At 67.5% G+C, this 13,225-nt stretch overlaps 1 protein-coding gene across 2 annotated transcripts in view; it reads right to left on the bottom strand.

The window, feature by feature from the left end:
- The window catches only part of LOC147095696 (nuclear factor 7, ovary-like), a 35,155-nt gene that overhangs the window by 18,301 nt on the left and 3,629 nt on the right, over positions 1 to 13,225 (bottom strand). For both annotated transcript variants that reach the window (XM_085974741.1, XM_085974742.1), the window contains exon 2: positions 3,817 to 3,912. In XM_085974741.1, coding sequence (XP_085830867.1) covers positions 3,817 to 3,912 — 96 coding nt within the window. The remainder of the gene's footprint in view (positions 1 to 3,816; positions 3,913 to 13,225) is intronic.

Below are 13,225 nucleotides of genomic sequence, written 5' to 3'. Positions count from 1 at the left end.
GGGGATGAGGGGATGGACATATGAGGAGAGGTTGAGTAGATTGGGACTCTACTCATTGGAGTTCAGAAGAATGAGAGGCGATCTTATTGAAACATATAAGATTATGAAGGGGTTGGATCGGGTGGATGCAGGGAGGATGTTCCAGATGATGGGTGAAACTAGAACTAGGGGGCATAGTCTTAGAATAAGGGGCTGCTCTTTCAAAACTGAGATGAGGAGGAACTACTTCACTCAGAGGGTGGTAGGTCCATGGAATGCGCTGCCCCAAAAAGCTGTAGAAGCTACATCATTACATAAATTTAAAACAGAAATAGACAGTTTCCTAGAAGTAAAGGGAATTAAGGGTTACGGGGAGCGGGCAGGAATTTGGACATGAGTCTAGGTTCGGATCGGTCATGGCCCTGTGGGTAGCGGAGCAGGCCCAGGGGCCGTGTAGCCTGATCCTGCTCCTGTTTCGTGTGTCTAATTCTGTTAGATTCAGGAGATAGTCCTGTCATAGTGGATTGGCGGTTAGGATCAGATCAGCCATGATCTTATTGAATGGCGGAGCAGGCTCGAGGGGCCGATTGGCCTACTCCTGCTCCTATTTCTTATGTTCTTATGTTCGCACAAGTGCCAGGCAATGACCATCTCCAACAAGCGAGACTCTAACCATCTCCCCTTGACATTCAATGGCATTACCATCGCTGAATCCCCCACTATCAACATCCTGGGGGTTACCATTGATCAGAAACTGAACTGGACCAGCCATATAAATACTGTGGCTACAAGAGCAGGCCAGAGGCTGGGAATTCTGCAGCGAGTGTCTCACCTCCTGACTCCCCAAAGCCTTTCCACCATCTACAAGGCACAAGTCAGGAGTGTGATGGAATACTCTCCACTTGCCTGGATGAGTGCAGCTCCAACAACACACAAGAAGCTCGACACCATTCAGGATAAAGCAGCCCGCTTGATTGGCACTCCATCCACCTTCAACATTCACTCCCTCCACCACCGGCGCACTGTGGCTGCAGTGTGTACCAGCTACAAGATGCACTGCAGCAACTCACCAAAACTCCTTCAACAGCACCTTCCAAACCCGCGACCTCTACCACTTAGAAGGACAAGGGCAGCAGACGCATGGGATCACCACTTACAAGTTCCCCTCCAAGCCACACACCATCCTGACTTGGACCTGTATCGCCGTTCCTTCACTGTCGCTGGGCCAAAATCCTGGAACTCCCTTCCTAACAGCATTGTGGGTGTACCTACACCATATGGACTGCAGCGGTTCAAGGCGGCTCACCACCATCTTCTCAAGGGCAATTAGGGATGGGCACTAAATGCAGGCCTAGCCAGCCAGCGACGGCCACATCCCATCAATGAATAAAAAAAAAACACTCAGTGGGTCAGGTAGCATCTGTGTGGGGGGAGAGAAAGAGAAAAACAGTCAACATTTCAGCTCGATGACCTTTCATCAGAACTGGCCATCGACCTCAAACGTTAACTCCGTTTCTCTCTCCAGCTGCCGAGTGCTAGCCAACGATTTTTTGGGTTTTTAACTTCACATTTCCAGTGTTTTCCTTGCTTGTATAAACCCCCTGGTTGTATGCAAGATCTTAAAAAAACTTGTATTGTTATAGCGCCTTTAACGTAGGGAAACCTCCCAAGGTGCTGCACAGGAGTATTTTAAGACAAAGAATTTGACATAAGGATAAATTAGGGCAGGTGACCAAAAGAGGTAGAGAGTTGGAGAGGTTTAGGCAGGGAATTCCAGAGCTTAAGGCCTAGGCAGCAGAAGGCACGGCCTCCAATGGTTGAGCGACACAACAATCCCTCCCCTCCCCACCCCAAGAAAGGTTATACATTGGGAACTTTACAGATGGAAATCAAAAAAGCAACATTTACATTGTGGCAGGGGGATATAGTTATAAAATGATGAAACTAAGAGACCTGTGAATCTCGTGCATTAGGGGTGAGTTATCGCATTGGTTTAAACATGTGATGTACGGTGGATGCCGCTGATGATTAAACACTGCATCATGTACTGAGGAGGGCTGCAATCCGCCTCGCTCCCCGATGAACCCGATGCCCACCGCTGCTCCGAATCTTTTCTAACTGCTTATCCTGTGGCGCGGGCGCGGCCCAATCGCCTGCGGATCAAAGCGCCGGATACCGGGCACCGAGGAGCACGGTGTTCCACCCCCCCCCCCCGCTGTCTTGGACTCGAGCGTGGTGCCAAACCGTTTCGCTCAAGGGCTGCTGTCCGGCTTCGGTGCCGCGAACATGCTACCGCACAGTGCATGTGGGCCACGACAGCAGACAGAAATCGTGGGCGCCGCTGCTGTTGCATTCGCCGCTACGCTCATGCAGCCAGGCCGAGGACAGTGGCCGAAAGATGGCAACAGAAAAAAAAACAGGCAAACAGTTGGATTTTTTTTTTTTTTTTTACCAGCAGTGACGCCGGAAGTGGAGGACAAGTTGCTGTTTGGATGGTGAAAGTGGAAGTGTGCAGGGACGGTGTAGTTTTGGTTCCTCCCGTGTGCAGGTACGGTACGGTATAGTTTTGGTTCCTCCTGCCCTTCAAACCTGGCAATAAGCTCATGGTCTACAGAGCAGTAGTGATAACCGCCCTCCTGTATGATTCAGAGACATGGACCATTTACAGCAGGCACCTCAAAGCACTGGAGAGGTACCAACGCTGCCTCCGCAAGATCTAGCAAATCCATTGGCAGGATTGGCGCACCGTCGGTGTTCTCGCTCAGGCCAACATCCCCAGCATCGAAGCTTTGACCACGCTCAATCAGCTCGGATGGACGGGTCACATTGTCCGCATGCCCGATACGAGTCTCCCAAAACAAGTGCTCTACTCAGAGCTCTGACACAGCAAGAGAGCCCCAGGTGGGCAGAGGAAACGCTTCAAGGACACCCTCAAAGCCTCCTTGAAAAAGTGCAACATCCCCACCGACACCTGGGAATCCCTGGCCCAAGACCGCACAAAGTGGAGGAGAAGCATCCGGGAAGGCGCCGAACACCTCGAGTCTCTTCGCTGGGAGCAAGCGGAAGCCAAGCGCAAACAGCACAAGGCGCGCACGTCAACCCAAGCACCCCACCCACCCGCCCCTTCAACCATCGTCTGCCCCACCTGTGACAGATTGTAGGGCCCACATTGGACTCATCAGTCACCTGAGAACTCATTTTTAGTGTGGAAGCAAGTCATCCTCGGTTCCGAGGGACTGCCTAAGAGGAAGAGTTTTGGTTACTTTCGGGGGACCCCCTGAAACCTTCTTGTGGAAACCTGGTTGAGAATCCCTGCTTTATTACACCAGTGTTCCACATCATCTGCAAACTTTGAAATTATGCCATGTAGCCAAGTCCAGGTCATTAATATATATCAAAAAGAGCAGTGATCCTAAAACCGACCCCTGGGGCACACCACTCTACACTTCCCTCCAGTCTCAAAAACAACCATTTACTCTCTGCTTTCTGTCCCTTAGTCAATTTTGTATCCACACTGCCACTGTCCCTTAAATCCCATGGGCTTTAATTTCACTAACAAGTCTATTGTGGTACTTCATCAAACGCCTTTTGAAAGTCCATATACACATCAATCGCACTACCCTCATCAACCCTCTCCATTACATCAAAGAACTCGATCAAGTTAGTCAAACACGCATTGCCTTTAAGAAATTCATTTATTAACCCATACTTTTCCAATTGACAATTAATTCCGTCCCAAATTTTGGTGTCTCGAACTTTCCCCACCATCAACATTCGGTTGTAGAGAAAAAATTTGTCGCGCAAGATAACTTAAATTTAAAAAGTTCTCCATTTCACCTTCACTGCAGAAACTTTGTCTTGTTCATTGCTCAGGAGACGAGTGAAAGATGTCAATTGAGCCCGGACTGAAGCTATTACCACCTGCAGCTTCTCCTAGAAGATAAAAGTGTAACTGGTGACTTGGCGAGATGTTGCAGCATAAAGCAAAGCTGGTGGTCAGACTTCAGGGGAGAGCCGGATGTAGGGGTGGGGGTGGAGGAGTTGAGGAGAGAATGGGGCCAGGGGGAGGGAGGGGGAGAGAACGGAGGGGGGGGGGAAAGAGGGAGGGGGGGGGAGGGGGGGGGGAAAGAGGGAGGGGGGGGGGGGAGGGGGGGGGGAGGGGGGGGGGAAAGAGGGAGGGGGGGGGGAGGGGGGGGGGAAAGAGGGAGGGGGGGGGGGGAGGGGGGGGGGGAAAGAGGGAGGGGGGGGGGGGGGGGGGGGGGAAAGAGGGAGGGGGGGGAGGGGGGGGGGGGGGAAAGAGGGAGGGGGGGGAGGGGGGGGGGGGGAGGGGGGGGGGGGGGGGGAAAGAGGGAGGGGGGGGAGGGGGGGGGGGGGGGGGAAAGAGGGAGGGGGGGGAGGGGGGGGGGGGGGAAAGAGGGAGGGGGGGGGGGGGGGGGAAAGAGGGAGGGGGGAGGGGGGGGGGGGGGGAAAGAGGGAGGGGGGAGGGGGGGGGGGGGGGGAAAGAGGGAGGGGGGGGAGGGGGGGGAGGGGGGGGAGGGGGGGGGGGGGAAAGAGGGAGGGGGGGGGGGAAAGAGGGAGGGGGGGGAGGGGGGGGAGGGGGGAGGGGGGGGAGGGGGGGGGGGGGGGGAGGGGGGAGGGGGGGGAGGGGGGGGAGGGGGGGGGGGGGGGGAAAGAGGGAGGGGGGGGGGGGGAAAGAGGGAGGGGGGGGGAGGGGGGGGGGGAAAGAGGGAGGGGGGGGGGGGGGGGGGAAAGAGGGAGGGGGGGGGGAAGAGGGAGGGGGGGGGGGGGGGAAAGAGGGAGGGGGGGGGGGGGGAAAGAGGGAGGGGGGGGGGGGGGAAAGAGGGAGGGGGGGGGGGGGGGGAAAGAGGGAGGGGGGGGGGGGGGGAAAGAGGGAGGGGGGGGGGGGGAAAGAGGGAGGGGGGGGGGGGGGAAAGAGGGAGGGGGGGGGGGGAAAGAGGGAGGGGGGGGGGGAAAGAGGGAGGGGGGGGGGAAAGAGGGAGGGGGGGGGGGGAAAGAGGGAGGGGGGGGGGGGAAGAGGGAGGGGGGGGGGGGAAGAGGGAGGGGGGGGGGGGAAGAGGGAGGGGGGGGGGGGGGGGAAGAGGGAGGGGGGGGGGGGGAAGAGGGAGGGGGGGGGGGGGGAAGAGGGAGGGGGGGGGGGGGGAAGAGGGAGGGGGGGGGGGGGGGAAGAGGGAGGGGGGGGGGGGGAAAGAGGGAGGGGGGGGGGGGGGAAAGAGGGAGGGGGGGGGGGGGGAAAGAGGGAGGGGGGGGGGGGGGGAAAGAGGGAGGGGGGGGGGGGGGAAGAGGGAGGGGGGGGGAAAGAGGGGGGGGGAAAGAGGGGGGGGGAAAGAGGGAGGGGGGGGGGGGGAAAGAGGGAGGGGGGGGGGGGAAGAGGGAGGGGGGGGGGAAAGAGGGAGGGGGGGGGGGAAAGAGGGAGGGGGGGGGGAAAGAGGGAGGGGGGGGGGGAAAGAGGGAGGGGGGGGGGAAAGAGGGAGGGGGGGGGGGGAAAGAGGGGGGGGGGGGGGAAAGAGGGGGGGGGGGGGGAAAGAGGGGGGGGGGGGGAAAGAGGGGGGGGGGGGGGGAAAGAGGGGGGGGGGGGGAAAGAGGGAGGGGGGGGGGGGGGAAAGAGGGAGGGGGGGGGGGGAAAGAGGGAGGGGGGGGGGGGGAAAGAGGGAGGGGGGGGGGGGGAAAGAGGGAGGGGGGGGGGGGGAAAGAGGGAGGGGGGGGGGGGGGGAAAGAGGGAGGGGGGGGGGGGGGGAAAGAGGGAGGGGGGGGGGAAAGAGGGAGGGGGGGGGGGGGAAAGAGGGAGGGGGGGGGGGGGAAAGAGGGAGGGGGGGGGGGGAAAGAGGGGGGGGGAAAGAGGGGGGGGGGGGGGAAAGAGGGAGGGGGGGGGGGGAAAGAGGGAGGGGGGGGGGAAAGAGGGAGGGGGGGGGGAAAGAGGGAGGGGGGGGGGAAAGAGGGAGGGGGGGGGGGAAAGAGGGAGGGGGGGGGAAAAGAGGGAGGGGGGGGGGGAAAGAGGGAGGGGGGGGGAAAGAGGGAGGGGGGGGGAAAGAGGGAGGGGGGGGGGAAAGAGGGAGGGGGGGGGGGAAAGAGGGGGGGGGGGAAAGAGGGAGGGGGGGGGGGGGGAAAGAGGGGGGGGGGGGAAAGAGGGGGGGGGGGGAAAGAGGGAGGGGGGGGGGGAAAGAGGGAGGGGGGGGGAAAGAGGGAGGGGGGGGGAAAGAGGGAGGGGGGGGGGGGGGAAAGAGGGAGGGGGGGGGGGAAAGAGGGAGGGGGGGGGGGGGAAAGAGGGAGGGGGGGGGGGGGGAAAGAGGGAGGGGGGGGGGGGGAAAGAGGGAGGGGGGGGGGGGGAAAGAGGGAGGGGGGGGGGGGGGAAAGAGGGAGGGGGGGGGGGGGGAAAGAGGGAGGGGGGGGGGGGAAAGAGGGAGGGGGGGGGGGGAAAGAGGGAGGGGGGGGGGGAAAGAGGGAGGGGGGGGGGAAAGAGGGAGGGGGGGGGGAAAGAGGGAGGGGGGGGGAAGAGGGAGGGGGGGGGGGGGAAAGAGGGGGGGGGGGGGAAAGAGGGGGGGGGGGGGGGAAAGAGGGGGGGGGGGAAAGAGGGAGGGGGGGGAAAGAGGGAGGGGGGGAAAGAGGGAGGGGGGGGGGGAAAGAGGGAGGGGGGGGGGAAAGAGGGGGGGGGGAAAGAGGGAGGGGGGGGGGAAAGAGGGAGGGGGGGGGGGAAAGAGGGAGGGGGGGGGGGAAAGAGGGAGGGGGGGGGGAAAGAGGGAGGGGGGGGGGGGGAAAGAGGGAGGGGGGGGGGGGAAAGAGGGAGGGGGGGGGGAAAGAGGGAGGGGGGGGGGAAAGAGGGAGGGGGGGGGGGGAAAGAGGGAGGGGGGGGGGAAAGAGGGAGGGGGGGGGGAAAGAGGGAGGGGGGGGGGGGGAAAGAGGGAGGGGGGGGGGGGTAATGAGGGAGGGGGGGGGGGAAAGAGGGAGGGGGGGGGGGGAAAGAGGGAGGGGGGGGGGGGAAAGAGGGAGGGGGGGGGGGGGAAAGAGGGAGGGGGGGGGGGGGAAAGAGGGAGGGGGGGGGGGGAAAGAGGGAGGGGGGGGGGGAAAGAGGGAGGGGGGGGGGGAAAGAGGGAGGGGGGGGGGGAAAGAGGGAGGGGGGGGGGGAAAGAGGGAGGGGGGGGGGGAAAGAGGGAGGGGGGGGGGGAAAGAGGGAGGGGGGGGGGAAAGGGGGGGGGGGGAAAGAGGGAGGGGGGGGGGGGAAAGAGGGAGGGGGGGGGGGGGAAAGAGGGAGGGGGGGGGGGGAAAGAGGGAGGGGGGGGGGGAAAGAGGGAGGGGGGGGGGGGAAGAGGGAGGGGGGGGGAAAGAGGGAGGGGGGGGGAAAGAGGGAGGGGGGGGAAGAGGGAGGGGGGGGGAAAGAGGGAGGGGGGGGGGAAAGAGGGAGGGGGGGGGGGAAAGAGGGAGGGGGGGGGGAAAGAGGGAGGGGGGGGGAAGAGGGAGGGGGGGGGGAAAGAGGGAGGGGGGGGGGGAAAGAGGGAGGGGGGGGGGGGAAGAGGGAGGGGGGGGGGGAAGAGGGAGGGGGGGGGGAAGAGGGAGGGGGGGGGGAAGAGGGAGGGGGGGGGGGGAAAGAGGGAGGGGGGGGGGGGAAAGAGGGAGGGGGGGGGGGAAAGAGGGAGGGGGGGGGGAAAGAGGGAGGGGGGGGGGAAAGAGGGAGGGGGGGGGGGAAAGAGGGAGGGGGGGGGGGGAAAGAGGGGGGGGGGGAAAGAGGGAGGGGGGGGGGGAAAGAGGGAGGGGGGGGGGGAAAGAGGGAGGGGGGGGGGAAAGAGGGAGGGGGGGGGGGAAAGAGGGAGGGGGGGGGGAAAGAGGGGGGGGGAAAGAGGGAGGGGGGGGAAAGAGGGAGGGGGGGGGAAAGAGGGAGGGGGGGGGGAAAGAGGGAGGGGGGGGGGAAAGAGGGAGGGGGGGGGGGAAAGAGGGAGGGGGGGGGGAAAGAGGGAGGGGGGGGGGAAAGAGGGAGGGGGGGGGGAAAGAGGGAGGGGGGGGGAAAGAGGGAGGGGGGGGGAAAGAGGGAGGGGGGGGAAAGAGGGAGGGGGGGGAAAGAGGGAGGGGGGGGGGGGGAAAGAGGGAGGGGGGGGGGAAAGAGGGAGGGGGGGGGAAAGAGGGAGGGGGGGGGGAAAGAGGGAGGGGGGGGGGGGAAAGAGGGAGGGGGGGGGGAAAGAGGGAGGGGGGGGGGGAAAGAGGGAGGGGGGGGGGAAAGAGGGAGGGGGGGGGAAAGAGGGAGGGGGGGGGGGGGAAAGAGGGAGGGGGGGGGGGAAAGAGGGAGGGGGGGGGGAAAGAGGGAGGGGGGGGGAAAGAGGGAGGGGGGGGGGGAAAGAGGGAGGGGGGGGGAAAGAGGGAGGGGGGGGGGAAAGAGGGAGGGGGGGGGGAAAGAGGGAGGGGGGGGGAAAGAGGGAGGGGGGGGGGAAAGAGGGAGGGGGGGGGAAAGAGGGAGGGGGGGGGGAAAGAGGGAGGGGGGGGGGGAAAGAGGGAGGGGGGGGAAAGAGGGAGGGGGGGGGAAAGAGGGAGGGGGGGGGGAAAGAGGGAGGGGGGGGGGAAAGAGGGAGGGGGGGGGGAAAGAGGGAGGGGGGGGGGGAAAGAGGGAGGGGGGGGGGAAAGAGGGAGGGGGGGGGAAAGAGGGAGGGGGGGGGGGGAAGAGGGAGGGGGGGGGGAAAGAGGGAGGGGGGGGGAAAGAGGGAGGGGGGGGGAAAGAGGGAGGGGGGGGGGAAAGAGGGAGGGGGGGGAAAGAGGGAGGGGGGGGAAAGAGGGAGGGGGGGGGGGAAAGAGGGAGGGGGGGGAAAGAGGGAGGGGGGGGGGGAAAGAGGGAGGGGGGGGGGAAAGAGGGAGGGGGGGGGGAAAGAGGGAGGGGGGGGGGAAAGAGGGAGGGGGGGGGGAAAGAGGGAGGGGGGGGGGGAAAGAGGGAGGGGGGGGGGAAAGAGGGAGGGGGGGGGGGAAAGAGGGAGGGGGGGGGGGGAAAGAGGGAGGGGGGGGGAAAGAGGGAGGGGGGGGGGGGAAGAGGGAGGGGGGGGGGGGAAGAGGGAGGGGGGGGGGGAAAGAGGGAGGGGGGGGGGGGAAAGAGGGAGGGGGGGGGGGAAAGAGGGAGGGGGGGGGGAAAGAGGGAGGGGGGGGGGGAAAGAGGGAGGGGGGGGGGGGAAAGAGGGAGGGGGGGGGGGGGAAAGAGGGAGGGGGGGGGGGGGAAAGAGGGAGGGGGGGGGGGAAAGAGGGAGGGGGGGGGGGGGAAAGAGGGAGGGGGGGGGGGGGAAAGAGGGAGGGGGGGGGGGAAAGAGGAGGGGGGGGGGGGAAAGAGGAGGGGGGGGGGGAAGAGGAGGGGGGGGGGGGAAAGAGGAGGGGGGGGGGGGAAAGAGGAGGGGGGGGGGAAAGAGGAGGGGGGGGGGGAAAGAGGAGGGGGGGGAAAGAGGGAGGGGGGGGGGAAAGAGGGAGGGGGGGGGGGGAAAGAGGGAGGGGGGGGGGGAAAGAGGAGGGGGGGGGGAAAGAGGAGGGGGGGGGGGGAAAGAGGAGGGGGGGGGGGGGAAAGAGGAGGGGGGGGGGGGGAAAGAGGAGGGGGGGGGGGAAAGAGGAGGGGGGGGGGGGAAGAGGAGGGGGGGGGGGGAAGAGGAGGGGGGGGGGGAAAGAGGAGGGGGGGGGGGAAGAGGAGGGGGGGGGGAAAGAGGAGGGGGGGGGGAAAGAGGAGGGGGGGGGGAAAGAGGAGGGGGGGGGGGGAAAGAGGAGGGGGGGGGGGAAAGAGGAGGGGGGGGGGCGAAAGAGGAGGGGGGGGGGAAAGAGGAGGGGGGGGGGAAAGAGGAGGGGGGGGGGGAAAGAGGAGGGGGGGGGGGGAAAGAGGAGGGGGGGGGGGAAAGAGGAGGGGGGGGGGGGAAAGAGGGAGGGGGGGGGGGGAAAGAGGAGGGGGGGGGGGAAAGAGGAGGGGGGGGGGGAAAGAGGAGGGGGGGGGGGAAAGAGGAGGGGGGGGGGGGAGAAAGAGGAGGGGGGGGGGAGAAAGAGGAGGGGGGGGGGGAGAAAGAGGAGGGGGGGGGGGAGAAAGAGGAGGGGGGGGGGGAGAAAGAGGAGGGGGGGGGGGAGAAAGAGGAGGGGGGGGGGGGAGAAAGAGGAGGGGGGGGGGGAGAAGAGGAGGGGGGGGGAAAGAGGAGGGGGGGGGGAAAGAGGAGGGGGGGGGAAAGAGGAGGGGGGGGGGAAAGAGGAGGGGGGGGGGAAAGAGGAGGGGGGGGGAAAGAGGAGGGGGGGGGGAAAGAGGAGGGGGGGGGGAAAGAGGAGGGGGGGGGGGGAAAGAGGAGGGGGGGGAAAGAGGAGGGGGGGGAAAGAGGAGGGGGGGGGGAAAGAGGAGGGGGGGGGGGAAAAAGAGGAGGGGGGGGGGGAAAGAGGAGGGGGGGGGAAAAGAGGAGGGGGGGGGGAAAAGGAGGAGGGGGGGGGAAAGAGGAGGGGGGGGGGAAAAGAGGAGGGGGGGGGGGAAAAGAGGAGGGGGGGGGGAAAGAGGAGGGGGGGGGGGGAAAGAGGAGGGGGGGGGGGAAAGAGGAGGGGGGGGGGAAAGAGGAGGGGGGGGGGGAAAGAGGAGGGGGGGGGGGAAAGAGGAGGGGGGGGGGGAAAGAGGAGGGGGGGGGGGGAAAGAGGAGGGGGGGGGGGAAAGAGGAGGGGGGGGGGGGAAAGAGGAGGGGGGGGGGGGAAAGAGGAGGGGGGGGGGGGAAAGAGGAGGGGGGGGGGGGAAAGAGGAGGGGGGGGGGGGAAAGAGGAGGGGGGGGGGGGGAAAGAGGAGGGGGGGGGGGGAAAGAGGAGGGGGGGGGGGAAAGAGGAGGGGGGGGGGAAAGAGGAGGGGGGGGGGGGAAAGAGGAGGGGGGGGGGGGAAAGAGGAGGGGGGGGGGGGAAAGAGGAGGGGGGGGGGGGAAAGAGGAGGGGGGGGGGGAAAGAGGAGGGGGGGGAAAGAGGAGGGGGGGGAAAGAGGAGGGGGGGGGAAAGAGGAGGGGGGGGAAAGAGGAGGGGGGGGGAAAGAGGAGGGGGGGGGGGGAAAGAGGAGGGGGGGGGGGAAAGAGGAGGGGGGGGGGGAAAGAGGAGGGGGGGGGAAAGAGGAGGGGGGGGGGGAAAGAGGAGGGGGGGGGGGAAAGAGGAGGGGGGGGGGGGAAAGAGGAGGGGGGGGGGGAAAGAGGAGGGGGGGGGGGGAAAGAGGAGGGGGGGGGGGGAAAGAGGAGGGGGGGGGGGGAAAGAGGAGGGGGGGGGGGAAAGAGGAGGGGGGGGGGAAAGAGGAGGGGGGGGGGGAAAGAGGAGGGGGGGGGGGGAAAGAGGAGGGGGGGGGGGAAAGAGGAGGGGGGGGGGAAAGAGGGGGGGGGGGGAAAGAGGGGGGGGGGGGGGGAAAGAGGAGGGGGGGGGGGAAAGAGGAGGGGGGGGGGAAAGAGGGGGGGGGGGGGAAAGAGGGGGGGGGGGGGAAAGAGGAGGGGGGGGGAAAGAGGAGGGGGGGGGGGGGAAAGAGGAGGGGGGGGGGGAAAGAGGAGGGGGGGGGGGGAAAGAGGAGGGGGGGGGGGGAAGAGAGGAGGGGGGGGGGGGGAAAGAGGAGGGGGGGGGGGGGAAAGAGGAGGGGGGGGGGGGAAAGAGGAGGGGGGGGGGGGAAGAGGAGGGGGGGGGGAAAGAGGAGGGGGGGGGGGAAAGAGGAGGGGGGGGGGAAAGAGGAGGGGGGGGGAAGAGGAGGGGGGGGGAAAGAGGAGGGGGGGGGGGGAAAGAGGAGGGGGGGGGAGGAAAGAGGAGGGGGGGGGGAAAGAGGAGGGGGGGGGGGAAAGAGGAGGGGGGGGGGAAAGAGGAGGGGGGGGGGGGGAAAGAGGAGGGGGGGGGGGGGAAAGAGGAGGGGGGGGGGGAAAGAGGAGGGGGGGGGGAAAGAGGAGGGGGGGGGAAAGAGGAGGGGGGGGGAAAGAGGAGGGGGGGGGAAAGAGGAGGGGGGGGGAAAGAGGAGGGGGGGGGGGGAAAGAGGAGGGGGGGGGGGAAAGAGGAGGGGGGGGGGGAAAGAGGAGGGGGGGGGGAAAGAGGAGGGGGGGGGGAAGAGGAGGGGGGGTGGGGAAAGAGGAGGGGGGGTGGGGAAAGAGGAGGGGGGGTGGGGAAAGAGGAGGGGGGGGTGGGGAAAGAGGAGGGGGGGGGAAAGAGGAGGGGGGGGGGAAAGAGGAGGGGGGGGGGGAAAGAGGAGGGGGGGGGGGGAAAGAGGAGGGGGGGGGGGGAAAGAGGAGGGGGGGGGGGGGAAAGAGGAGGGGGGGGGGGGAAAGAGGAGGGGGGGGGGGGAAAGAGGAGGGGGGGGGGGAAAGAGGAGGGGGGGGGGAAAGAGGAGGGGGGGGGGGAAAGAGGAGGGGGGGGGGGAAAGAGGAGGGGGGGGGGGGAAGAGGAGGGGGGGGGGGAAAGAGGAGGGGGGGGGGGGGAAAGAGGAGGGGGGGGGGGAAAGAGGAGGGGGGGGGGGAAAGAGGAGGGGGGGGGGGGAAAGAGGAGGGGGGGGGGAAGAGGAGGGGGGGGGGAAAGAGGAGGGGGGGGGGGGGAAAGAGGAGGGGGGGGGGAAGAGGAGGGGGGGGGGAAAGAGGAGGGGGGGGGGAAAGGGGGGGGGGGAAAGAGGAGGGGGGGGGAAAGAGGAGGGGGGGGGAAGAGGAGGGGGGGGGGAAGAGGGGGGGGGGGGGAAAGAGGAGGGGGGGGGGGGAAAGAGGAGGGGGGGGGGGAAAGAGGAGGGGGGGGGGGAAAGAGGAGGGGGGGGGGGAAAGAGGAGGGGGGGGGGGAAAGAGGAGGGGGGGGGGGAAAGAGGAGGGGGGGGGGGGAAAGAGGAGGGGGGGGGGGGGAAAGAGGAGGGGGGGGGGGGGAAAGAGGAGGGGGGGGGGGGGAAAGAGGAGGGGGGGGGGGAAAGAGGAGGGGGGGGGGGGAAAGAGGAGGGGGGGGGGGAAAGAGGAGGGGAGGGGGGGGAAAGAGGAGGGGGGGGGGGGGAAGGGAAGGGGGGGGGGGGGAAGAGGAGGGAGGGGGGGGGGGGAAAGAGGAGGGGGGGGGGGAAAGAGGAGGGGGGGGGGGGAAAGAGGAGGGAGGGGGGGGGGGAAAGAGGAGGGGGGGGGGAAAGAGGAGGGGGGGGGGGGAAAGAGGAGGGGGGGGGGGGGAAAGAGGAGGGGGGGGGGGGGAAAGAGGAGGGGGGGGGGGGAAAGAGGAGGGGGGGGGGGGGAAAGAGGAGGGGGGGGGGGGAAAGAGGAGGGGGGGGGGGGGAAAGAGGGGGGGGGGGGGGGGGGGA

The sequence above is a fragment of the Somniosus microcephalus genome, unplaced genomic scaffold (assembly GCF_052327205.1).
Source record: "Somniosus microcephalus isolate GS21.2 unplaced genomic scaffold, FLI_Smic_1.0 unresolved_chr1, whole genome shotgun sequence".
Classification (NCBI taxonomy): domain Eukaryota; kingdom Metazoa; phylum Chordata; class Chondrichthyes; order Squaliformes; family Somniosidae; genus Somniosus; species Somniosus microcephalus.
Note: the sequence above shows the minus strand (reverse complement) of the source record. Positions and strands in the feature narration are given on the sequence as shown.